General features: G+C 64.4%; 3 protein-coding genes across 3 annotated transcripts; all 3 read right to left on the minus strand.

Moving 5' to 3' along the window:
• Positions 1 to 91: 91 nt before the first annotated feature.
• LOC101800252 (ras-related protein Rab-11A) lies at positions 92 to 4,507 on the minus strand. Its single transcript, XM_027444517.3, has 5 exons — positions 4,382 to 4,507; positions 1,916 to 2,111; positions 1,638 to 1,831; positions 1,475 to 1,555; positions 92 to 1,309 (listed from the first exon to the last, which is right to left on the minus strand). Exons 1-5 carry the CDS (start codon positions 4,419 to 4,421, stop codon positions 1,170 to 1,172), a joined length of 651 nt encoding a protein of 216 aa, XP_027300318.1. The 5' UTR covers positions 4,422 to 4,507; the 3' UTR covers positions 92 to 1,169.
• A 903-nt stretch (positions 4,508 to 5,410) lies between these two features.
• RAB25 (RAB25, member RAS oncogene family) lies at positions 5,411 to 9,088 on the minus strand. Its single transcript, XM_027444489.3, has 5 exons — positions 8,655 to 9,088; positions 7,337 to 7,532; positions 7,051 to 7,244; positions 6,815 to 6,895; positions 5,411 to 6,014 (listed from the first exon to the last, which is right to left on the minus strand). Exons 1-5 carry the CDS (start codon positions 8,692 to 8,694, stop codon positions 5,884 to 5,886), a joined length of 642 nt encoding a protein of 213 aa, XP_027300290.2. The 5' UTR covers positions 8,695 to 9,088; the 3' UTR covers positions 5,411 to 5,883.
• A 212-nt stretch (positions 9,089 to 9,300) lies between these two features.
• LAMTOR2 (late endosomal/lysosomal adaptor, MAPK and MTOR activator 2) lies at positions 9,301 to 10,642 on the minus strand. The gene is made up of 4 exons (XM_027444434.3): positions 10,484 to 10,642; positions 10,030 to 10,192; positions 9,826 to 9,915; positions 9,301 to 9,503 (listed from the first exon to the last, which is right to left on the minus strand). The coding sequence occupies exons 1-4, from the start codon at positions 10,549 to 10,551 to the stop codon at positions 9,447 to 9,449; spliced, it is 378 nt and encodes a 125-aa protein (XP_027300235.2). The 5' UTR covers positions 10,552 to 10,642; the 3' UTR covers positions 9,301 to 9,446.
• Positions 10,643 to 10,683: the final 41 nt, after the last annotated feature.

The raw sequence follows: 10,683 nt of genomic DNA on the forward strand, positions 1-10,683 counted from the left end.
CCGAGCTGCCGTGTGCCAAGGTGGGGGGAAAAATGGGCCCGGAGCTGGCGCGGGTCCTGGGCTCAAGCAACGACCCCAACAGGCAGAAAAATCCTCCAGCAGCAACTTTATTTTAGGATCCTGTCCAAATTCCCGTTTTGTCAATAAACCGTGCCCCGAGGCAAAATCCTGCCAAGTGGGACGGGGTGACCGTGGGCAGATGTGGAAAGAGAGAACCCCCCCCATACACCAGGGGATGCGCTCCTGGGGCGAAGGGATGGGATGGGATGGGATGGGATGGGATGGGATGGGATGGGATGGGATGGGATGGGATGGGATGGGATGGGATGACCCCTGCATTGCCCCCTGCCCATCACGCCAGTGGCACCGGCTCTGTCCCAGCCCTGGGGGGCCCGGCTCTGTCCCCTGGGCAGTGGGATCGGGGCTGGCAGCCCCCCATGAGCGCAGCACACGCTCCATCTAGCGGCAGCCTCGTCCCCAGGCTGCGCCCTGCTGTCACCAAATCCCTCGTCCTCATCCCACAGCCCCAAAAGTGGCAAAATCTTCCCAAATCCCCCCACCCTGGGAGCCCCCTTTCCCCTCCTCGTGCGTCCCAGCACCCGGCTGAAGGACAGGGCAGATTTTTCCTCTGTGCTGGCTGCGCTGCAGGGGCTCAGGGCACAAAAATGGGGTCCAAGGTGGGAATCGCCCCCTGCACCCCCCCAGCAGGGCGCCCCATCCGCACCCAGAGCCGTGCCCAGGGCTGGGTGCACCCAGTCTCTCGCCTGGCAGAAAGAAGGGCGCACCCTGGCCCCTCACCATCCCAAAAAACCTTCCCCAAAGGGCTGCACCCACGGGTGCCACAAAAACCTGGGTACCAGGCAAGGGGTGGGCTGCCTTAGGGTGTCACCCTAAGGTGACTTCGGGGCCGGAGAAAGCAAGGAGGTGAAGGGTGGCACGTCCCGAGCCCTGGGGAAGAGAGGCACTGGTGGGGACACGCGGCTCAGGGAGAGCTTTTCCTCTCCATTCCTGTAGGTCCTACATAAACACGGGGAGAGCAGCACAAGGCGGCACGGAGCGGCCATGCAGGAGAAGAGACCCCCAGCCCCATCCCGTTCCCGGGGGGCTGCAGCGAGCAGAGGTAGAGGGTGAGAAAGGCGACGGCTCCGTGCGCGGGGCAGGGGGGGGGCTCAGATATTTTGGCAGCAGGGAGCCTGGCGGCCCTCCTGCTGCGTGGGCAGCACCCGAACGGGCTCGATGGTGGTGCTGGGGCCGAACTCGGACTCGGGCTGCCCGGCGATCTGCCGCTGAGACACGAGGCGGTAGATCTCTGCCGAGAAAAGGGGAGAAGGAGGGAAAGCTTTTTAAAAAAAATGTGGATTTCAGCGGTTTTCAGATTTTCCCAAAAGCTCAAGAGGCTGGGAGCACCCAGGGGAGAAGGATCCCACCCCCAGAGCTTAAAGAGGTCCCAAAGCCCCTCCTGGCCACCCCTTACCCGTCAGGATGCTGTGGAAAGCCGTCTCCACGTTGGTGGAGTCCAGAGCCGACGTCTCAAGGAAGGAGAGCCCGTTCTTCTCTGCGAGGACAGCCTGAGCTCAGGCAGGAGTCATAGGGGATGGGATGGGGTGGGATGGGGTGGGATGGGGTTTAGGGGATACCTGCAAAGCTCCTGGCCTCGTCGGTGGGCACGGCCCGCAGGTGCCGCAGGTCGCTCTTGTTGCCCACCAGCATGATGACGATGTTGGCATCGGCGTGGTCCTGCAGCTCCTTCAGCCAGCGCTCGGCGTTTTCGTACGTCAGGTACTTGGCGATGTCGTAGACCAGCAGAGCTCCCACGGCCCCCCGGTAATACCTGGGGGACAGCGAGGGGACGGGCTCACGGCGGATTCCCAGGGAAGAGACGTGGGATTTGGGGGGGCACGGGGGGGACACTCACGCCGAGGTGATGGCCCGGTACCGCTCCTGCCCGGCCGTGTCCCAAATCTGAGCTTTCACGGTCTTGTTGTCCACCTGGATGCTCCTCGTGGCGAACTCCACCCCGATGGTGCTCTTGCTCTCCAGGTTGAACTCATTGCGGGTGAAGCGGGACAGGAGGTTGCTCTTCCCCACGCCGGAGTCCCCGATGAGCACAACTGGATTGGGGAGGGGGGGGGACGACAAGCACAGCATCAGCCCCCGGCCCCCCAGCACCACGCAGCACCAATTATCCCCAAATTATCCCCAGCCCTGCATGGACTTGGACGTCCCCATCAGCCCCCATCTCCTTTTCATCCCGAGGGAATCGGGGCATAACCAGGGATTTAAAGAGCTGGTCCCAAAGCGAGCACCAGCCGAGGAGGAGGAGAAGGAGGAGGAGGTGAGGAGGAAGAGGAGGAGGAGGAGGAAAGTCCCTGGGTGTGGGCCAGGTGATGCATTTTCTACCTATTTCCTGCCAAACCTGGCGCAACAACAGGCTGCGGGGAGGCTCCGTCACGGCTCCCCTGTCGAGTTTGTTGGGTTTGTGACTCAACAGCTTTGGATTTCTTTCATTTTTCATGGCTGCTGGCTCGGTCCGTTCCCCGGGGCAATGAGGACTCCGGGGGGGGCTTCTCCTTGCCCTCCCCAGCTGGGACAAAACCCTTCGAGGGACCAGCAGCAGAGGGAGGGAGGCTCCCGATGCTGCGTGGATGCCTGGGGAGACCACGCTGGGCTGGGCTGCCCTCAATGAACAGAGGAGACGCAGCGGCCAGCAATGTGCCAGGTTCGTTAACGAGCCTCAGCGCTTTGATCCAGGCTCGGTGTTTAATTAACGGCAGGTTGCCACTTCCCTTGGCTCCAGCACAAGGTCTCCGATGCCGGCAGTGCTGCTGCAATTTGGCTTCCACTGGTCCCGTGCACGCCCCCGGCAGCGCCGAATCCGGATGGGGAAACTGAGGCACGCGTGTGCCGTGTCCCTGGAAGCCTTAGGAGCAGGACGCTCCCTTATAAAGAAAGTCAAAGAATGCTGCTTCAAACCGAAACCAGCACCCGTTTGGGGGAAAAAAAGCCCCAGCAAAGCCCTGGGGACCCAGCGAGCGCTGTCCCAGCTCCGCGCCCCGAAACACCGCGTCTCCCTTGGACTTTGCCCCTGGTTTGGGTGGAACCACCGGGTTCTGGACTCAAAGCCAGGTTCTCTTATTTTTAAGAAGAAAAGAACGGGGAAGGAAAAGCAGAGCCCGACCTCCAGCTGCCCTCAGCCCCAGCTCCTTTAGGAACCCGGCACCGCAGGGGGACACCACTGGGGCCCCCCCAGAGCCGTGCCTCCGGTGTAGCAGGGGGCGAGACGCCGGGGACGCCCCTCGCTGGGTCCTGGGAGAGCTCCGGGGAGGATTTTGGAGCCACCTGCTCGGCAGGAGGGGTCCCTGCCCATGGCAGGGGGTCGGAGCGAGGAGATTTTTAAGGTCCCTTCCGACCCAAAGCAACTCCGAGATTGATTTCCTGGGCGGGGGCCGGGGGAGGTGCTGGCGGCTGACTCACAGCAAGGACATCCCTGGCTCCTATCACGATTTTTGGCCGTCCTGTCGCGACTTGGCAACGTCCTGTCGCGACTGGGACCCCATGCTGGTGGCTGGGGAGAAGATCCCGGGGTTCCCGGCTCCCTTCCCGGGGGGGGCAGGGGGGCTTTTCCCCGCTCCTCCCGCTGCCCACGACTCCCCCCCAGCCTCCTGGGGCTGCCCAGGGGCCAAGCACCCCCCACCCATGGGTGCGGGGGCACCCAGCACCTGCCCAGCACCGGGAGCTGGGCCCAGGCCCCAGTTCAGGTCCTGGGCCCCAGTCCTGGGTTCAGGTCCCACATCCCAGGTCCCGACCCCGGTCTCTGTCCCCGGTCCCGGTTCCTGGTTCGGGTCCCAGTCTCCATCCCTGGTCCCCGGTCCCGGTCCTTGGTTTCCAGCCCGGTTCCCAGTTCAGGTCCCGGGTCCTGGTTCCCAGTCTCTGTCCCCTGTCCCAGTTCAGACTCAGGTCCCGGTCCCCAGTCCCGGGCCTGGGTTCAGGTCCCCAGTTCAGGTCCCAATCCCGATCCCTGGTTCCCGACCCCTGTCCCAGTCCCGATTCCTGGTTCCCGGTCCTGGGTTCAGGACCCCGATCCTGACCCCGATACCGATCCCGGGTTCAGGTCCCGGTTCCCGGTTCCCGGCCCTGGTCCCCGATTCCCAGTTCCGATCCCAATCCCGATTCCGGGTTCAAATCTCGGTCCCCGGTTCCCGGTCCCCGGTTCCTGGTCCCGATCCCGATCCCAGTCCCGGTCCCAATCCGGGTTCAGGTCCCGGTTCCCGATCCCAATCCCGGTCCCGATCCAATCCCGATCCAATCCCGGTCCCAATCCGGGTTCAGGTCCCGGTTCCCGTTCCCAATCCCGATCCCATTCCCGTTCCCGGTGCCGTACCCTTGAAGAGGCAGTCGTACTCCTCGTCCCGGCCCCGCATCGTGCCCCTGCCCCTGCCCCTGCCCCTGCCCCGAGTTCCGGACCGGGGCGTGGGGGGGTGGGGGGGGGGGGAGGCGGGACGGGGCCACCCCCCGCGATCCCATTGGTCCCCCCCCCGCCCTCCCCCGCTGCCATTGGCGGGCGGGGCTGTCCGTCACCGCCCGGCGGCTCACCTGGGCCAGGTGCATGGGGGCGGCGGGGCCCCGGGACCCCAAACCCCGTCCCCAGCCCCCTTCTTCCCACCTTCCCCTTCCCCCCCTTCCCCTATTTCCCTTTTTCCCCTTCCCCCCCTTTTCCCCATTCCCCTTTTTCCCCTATTTCCCATTTCCCCTATTCCCCCTTCCCCCTTTTCATCCCTCCTTCCCCTATTCCCCTTCTCCCATTCCCCTGTTCCCCTTTACCCCCTTCCCCTATTCCCCTTTTCCCATATTTCCCTTCTTCCTCCCCTTCCCTATTCCCCTTTTCCCCCTATTTCCCCTTTCCCCCACTCCTCCTTTCCCTCTAACTCCCCCTTTTCCCCTATGCCCCCTTTCCCTCTCTCCCCCCTTTTTCCCTATTCCCCCTTTTCCCCTATTTTCCCTTTCCCCCTTCCCCCCACCTTCCTCTATTTCCCTTCTCCCACCCCTTCCCCCCTTCCCCTATTCCCCTTTTTCCCTATTCCCCCCTTCCCCTATTTCCCTTTTCCCTTATTCCCCTTTTCCCCCTTCCCCTGGCACAGCACAACCCCACTCCCCATGCGGAGCCTCCAGCCCTGGTCCCACACCCAGGAGAAGACCCTGGGAACCCAGAAACATCCCCCCATTTCCCAGGGGGGTCGGGAAAGACCCCTTTTTGGGGCCGATCAGCTGCCGGGCATCCCCCTGGGGGCCATCGGGGCAACGGGACAAGGGAAGGGGCGCAGGGACCCCCATGGGGACGCACCCCATGGGTATGGGGTGGGGGGCGCAGGGCTGAGGCCAGGAGGGTTGAGGGATTCCAGCAGAGCGGAGCCGCCTTTCGCAAGTCCTTTAATGGTGGCAGCACCACATTTTGGGATGCGGTGACCCCGAAGCTGTCCCCACTGGGGACGCGGAGCTGTGGGGACAGGCAGGTCCCCAGCGCGCGGTGCAGACCCCACAGCAGGATCGCGGCAGCTCCCGTGGGTGGCACGGCCCCGGCGAGAAGCAGCAGCAGCACCCTTGGGTGTCTCAGTCCTCTGCACGGCGGGGCTGGAGGGATTGGGATCGGGATCGGGATCCGGGGCAGCTCGGGTGCTGGTGTGAATTGCTCAGGACCCCATAAAAACGAGGCGGATGGCGCGGAGCTGCCGGCACTGAGGCTTTTCACCATTTCTGGCAGAATTTACCCGCTTTCCAGGCTCCCCACCACGCCGCAGCAGGGGGTTGGTGGCCCAAAGGGACCAGCCCCAGCCCCAGCCCCTTGGCACGTCCCGGACCCCCCCGAGCTGCCCGGGGGGGGGGGGCTCAGATGGCCACGCAGCACGGGCGCTTCTCCCCCTGCGCCGGGGCCGAGCTCTCCGGGTTCTCGCTGCCGAGCGACACCGTGCTGCTTTGGCTGCTCCTCTGCTTCTGCTTCTGCACCTTCTGGAAGATCTCTGCAAAACACAAAAGGGTCCGGGGAGGGGGGGGGAAAAAAGGGGGCAGATTGGTGTCCTGGAGGGGGGGGGGGCGCAGACACCTCTGAAGGATCCCCTCAAAGGGAGGATGCTTTGAGGGGTAGGGGAGCAGCGCGCTGCGGTTGCGTCCCCGTGGGTGGTGGGGAACACCTTGTGGTTTCCTCTTGCCCAATTTGGGTTAGGGCTTTGAGTGTCGGGGGTGGCACGGCACAAAGGGCACCACGGCACAAAGGACATGGCACAAATGGCACCACGGCACCCATGGCACCGTGGCACCCATGGCACCAATGACACCAATGGCACCACGGCACCCATGGCACCATGGCACCCATGGCACACCTCGCTCTCCTTCCTGGAGAGCTGCTCCAGGTCCCGCATCGCCCCTCTCCGTCCCCCCAGGCCCCTGCGGGTGGTTCAGCAGGATGCCGGAGACGTTGAGTCAGGAGCCCCCGAGGGGTTTTTGCCCCCCAGGGGACCGCAGATTACAAGGGGAGAAGGAGCCCCCGGGGCCCTGAGAACAAAGCCGGCGGGTGGCAGGGAGCGAAACGCCCAGCGCAAAAGGGCCGGAAACCAAACCAGCCAGAAAGACGGCACCGAAACCAGCCCCAAAAACTGCTGGGGTGGAGCAGGGCGGAGGAGAGACGCGCTGGGAATCCTCCGCCCAGCCCCGGGTCCCCACGAGGGACAGGACCCCATGAGGGACAGGACCCCACGAGGGACCCCGTGAGGGACCCCGCGCCCCCTCCTTCCCCATCACCCCGCGGTGCCGGAGCGCGCACCCTTCAGGATGGTCTCGAAAGCCTGCTCGACGTTGGTGGAGTCCAGCGCCGAGGTCTCCAAGAAGAGCAGCCCGTTGTTCTCTGCAAGGACAGCGGGACCCCCGTGACGATGGGGACCCCAGCGAGGGCACGGCTCATTTTGGGGCCCCTACTGGGATTTTTGGGATCCCTTTTTGGTGCGAGCTTGGAGGTTCCCCGCTCGTTTTTGGGGTGTCAGGAGCAGCGAGCGGCCATACCTGCGAACATTTTCGCCTCCTCCGTGGGCACCTCCCGAGCCTGCGCCAGGTCGGTTTTGTTCCCCACCAGCATCACCACGATGCTGGGCTCGGCGTGGTCGTACAGCTCCTTCAGCCAGCGGTCCACCACGTCGTACGTCTGGTGCTTGGTGATGTCGAAGACCACCAGGGCCCCCACGGCGCCCCGATAATACCTGGGGAAGAGCCCCCACCGTCACCCCAAGCTGTGATACCCCACAACAGCATCGTTTATGGGGTTAGGGGGGGCGCGGGGTGATGTCCTTACGCGGAGGTGATGGCTCGGTACCGCTCCAGCCCGGCCGTGTCCCAAATCTGCGCCTTGACCGTGGCGTCGCCCACCACGATGGTGCGGGTGGAGAACTCCACGCCGATGGTGGTGCGGCTGTCGTGGTTGAACTCGTTGCGGGTGAAGCGGGACAGGAGGTTGGTTTTGCCCACCCCGGATTCCCCGATCAGGACCACTGGGGAGGGAAGCGAAAAGATCCCCGCTGGGGCCCGGCGAGGAGGGTGGCGAGGCCGCAGCGGGCACCCGAAAGGCTTCGGGAGGGTTCGGAGAACCTTTCCTGGCCTTATTCAGCCCCGTCAGTGGTCTGTTGCCTTGCTGGACTGTCCCAGAGGGTGGCACAGGGGTGACCCTGACACGGCGTGAGCCCAGGAGGGTGAAGACGAAAAGGAAAAAGGAAAAAGAGAAAAAGGAAAAAGAGAAAAAGAGAAAAAGGAAAAAGAGAAAAAGGAAAAAGAGAAAAAGGAAAGAGAAAAAGGAAAGAGAAAAAGGAAAGAGAAAAAGGAAAGAGAAAAAGGAAAGAGAAAAAGGAAAAGAAAGGAGAAAAAGAGAAAAAGAGAAAAAGAGAAAAAGAAAAGAGAAAAAGAAATATAAAAGGGAGAAAGGAAGAAAAAAGAAGAAAGCAGCCCCTGGACCATCCTGGCCCTATTTACAACGGCCCCAAACATGGGTCGAGAATGGGTTTAACCCCCCGGCACAGCAAACGGAGCCCCAACCCCACTGTGGGAGCTCGCAGCCCCTCTCCAAAGCCACTCAGGGGCTCGTAGAGCCCCCCCTGCACCCCCTTATCACCGCTGAGGCCCCAGCACCGCTCAGGGAGGGGGAATCCAGGCAGCAGGAGCAGGACGAGGACGCTGCCGAGCCCAGGGGACGTCCCCGGTGGGTACGTGGGGGCTGGTGGCACCCGTCCTACCCGGTGACACCGTGGGGGGGACACCAGCACCCGCGTCCTCTGCGCGTGCCACCGCCGGGCACCGCGGCAGGATGACTTTGAAGCGCCCGCCGCCCTCGGCTGGCACCTTTACACCTCGTGGGGACGGCCCCAACCGCGTCACCCCCTCCATTTACCCCGTGCCCCGGGGTGGCAGAGGGTCCCCAGGACCTCCACGGGCAGCGAGGCAGCCCCCCGACCCCACCGCCAGCCCCCCAGTCCCAAAACCCCTCTGCAGCTCGCTCGAGGGGCACAGGGGTAGCCCCCAGCCCCATCCCAATTTGGGAAACACCAAACTGGGGGCGCACCCCCGGCCTCCTCCCACCCCGTCCTCCGGGTGAAGGCAAGGGGGCGAAGTTTCCTCCTCACCCTTGAAGACGAAGTTGTAATCCTCCTCGGCGCTGCTCATGTCGCCCGCCCCAGCTGGGTTTTTGTTTTTTTTTTTCCTCCTTCCCACTGCAAAGCCTCGAGCGGGGGAGGCCTCCAAGGGAGGGGGATGAGGAGGGCAAAGTCTCCTCGGTGCCGGGGAGCCCGAGAGCAGGGGGGCTCGGGAACGGGGCCGGGGGAGCGGAGGGCGCCGCGGGTGGCGTTGGCGGAGCAGCGGGGCCCGGGCCGGGTTGACTCAAGGGGTGGGACGGGTGGTGGCAGCGCAGGTTGGGCAGGTAAAGTCACCCTTGGGACCGTCACGGGGCAGCCGGAGGAGGAGCTGGGCCCGATCCCGAGGCCGGCGCAGCGCGGGGCAGGCTGGGGCAGCGGGGCCAGGAGCAGGGCCCTGGGTTCAGCCGGGATCTGGCCGGACACCGGCGCTTTTCCTCCCCTCTGCTGCCATCATGTGAAATCCAAGAGCAGCAGGGAGGGGAAAAGAACCCCCCCAGACCCTCCCCGCAGGAAGGCAGAAGGGTTTTGGGCACCTTTTTGTGCTTGGCGCAGCCCCCAGGACCCCAAGCTGAGGGGTAGCTGCCCTCGTTTCACCTTTTCGCCCTCCTTTTATCCGAGCAGCACAGAAGGACACGAGCACCAGACACGTTTTTATTCCTCTTTCCTTGGTCCCCCCCCTGCAGCAAGCGGACGTCCAGGCTCCGGGGCTCCCCTCCACGGTGTCGGAGCTCTCGGCCGTGTCCCGGTGTCCCCCGTGAGCCCCTCAGCTCCCTGCTCCCGGGGTCAGGATGCGGCCACCTGTGTCAGAGGCTCCTCCAGGTACTGGACCAGTGCCTGCGCCTGCAGGTGGGGACTGGTGTGAGGGGTGCTGAGCGCGCCGGGACCGCAGCCCCCAGGGGACCCGGTCACCGCGGGCAAACCCACATCCTGCCCCAGCACCCGGGGGGGATTTGGGATCGGCACAGACGCTGTTTGTGCTCTTATTTTGGCTTAAATTTCCCCCCGGAGCCTTAAGAACGGGTGGTTTCCTGCCTGAGCTGTCAAAACTCTGCCTGGGGGAAAGAAGCAGCAGCCCTGGCGTGGCTGCTTCCTCCACCCCTGCCATCCTCTTCCTCCTGGAATCACCCCAACGCCCCCTTTTCGCCCCTCCCCGCCGCGTTACCTTGGCTTTCAGCATCCCAAACCCGACCGTCTCCTTGGCGTACATGCACAGCAGGAGGTTGGCCACGCGCGTGATGGCCACTCGGCCCTCCTGCCCGGAGAAAAACGGGACCTGTCGGACCCCCGGCTGGGCAGGGACCCCTGGGGGGGGTGCGGTGGGGTGTCTGTGGGGTGTCTGTGGGGTTGGGGGGCAGCCCCCACGTACCATGCAGTCCATCAGGATGAACTTGAGGTTGTCCTCGTTGAAGGCCTGGTGCCCGTTCTTGTCGTAGGCCACCCAGATGTTGCTGGCGATGGCGGCGGTCACCCTGGCGTCGGTGTCGCCGTAGCCCGAGTAGGCCAGCAGGGACCCCTCATTGTTCAGCAACCTGAAAAAGAGGCAAAACGAAGAAAATTTTGGCAATTTGGCATAGGGGGAAGGGGGGGTCACCAGCACCCAAGGGTGGGGCTGCCACCCCCACACCCCCCCCTCCAAACCCCCCAAGACGATGAGGGAGCTGGGGGCGACCCCAACAACCCCCAAACAAGCTTTAGGGTCAGGAAGGGGGGGGGATTCCACCCCCCCTCCCCCCAAGCAGCCCCCTCACGACCCCCCAACCCCACTGCTCGCCCCGGGGGGGGGCTGAGGGACGCCCCCAGCCCGGTTTCGCCCCGCTCACAGCGTGCTCTGGACGCCGCCGGTGTTGGCCTGGCTCAGCACCTGCGTCAGGGCCTTGGGCCGCAGCATGGCGGCGCCCACCCCCCCCCCTCTCCTTCCTCCCCCTTCCTCCTCCTCCTCCTCAGCCGCTGCCAGGCGCGGGGCACGCTGGGACTTGTAGTCCTTCCCCCCCCTCCGCGCGGGGCATGCTGGGAGTTGTAG

This window comes from Anas platyrhynchos, chromosome 26 (assembly GCF_047663525.1).
Source record: "Anas platyrhynchos isolate ZD024472 breed Pekin duck chromosome 26, IASCAAS_PekinDuck_T2T, whole genome shotgun sequence".
NCBI lineage: Eukaryota > Metazoa > Chordata > Aves > Anseriformes > Anatidae > Anas > Anas platyrhynchos.

Coding starts and splice junctions, on each gene's coding strand:
- RAB25 (XM_027444489.3), bottom strand. CDS start 8,694: ATGAGCAGCGCCGAGGAGGATTACAACTTCGTCTTCAAGG. Junction 7,245..7,336: donor TACCGAGCCATCACCTCCGC/GTAAGGACATCA, acceptor GCTCTTCCCCAG/GTATTATCGGGGCGCCGTGG. Junction 6,896..7,050: donor GGAGGCGAAAATGTTCGCAG/GTATGGCCGCTC, acceptor CTGTCCTTGCAG/AGAACAACGGGCTGCTCTTC.
- LOC101800252 (XM_027444517.3), bottom strand. CDS start 4,421: ATGCGGGGCCGGGACGAGGAGTACGACTGCCTCTTCAAGG. Junction 2,112..4,381: donor GTACGACTGCCTCTTCAAGG/GTACGGCACCGG, acceptor TCCCCAATCCAG/TTGTGCTCATCGGGGACTCC. Junction 1,832..1,915: donor TACCGGGCCATCACCTCGGC/GTGAGTGTCCCC, acceptor GCTGTCCCCCAG/GTATTACCGGGGGGCCGTGG.
- LAMTOR2 (XM_027444434.3), bottom strand. CDS start 10,551: ATGCTGCGGCCCAAGGCCCTGACGCAGGTGCTGAGCCAGGCCAACACC. Junction 10,193..10,483: donor GGCGGCGTCCAGAGCACGCT/GTGAGCGGGGCG, acceptor CCTCTTTTTCAG/GTTGCTGAACAATGAGGGGT. Junction 9,504..9,825: donor TTGGGATGCTGAAAGCCAAG/GTAACGCGGCGG, acceptor CCCCACCTGCAG/GCGCAGGCACTGGTCCAGTA.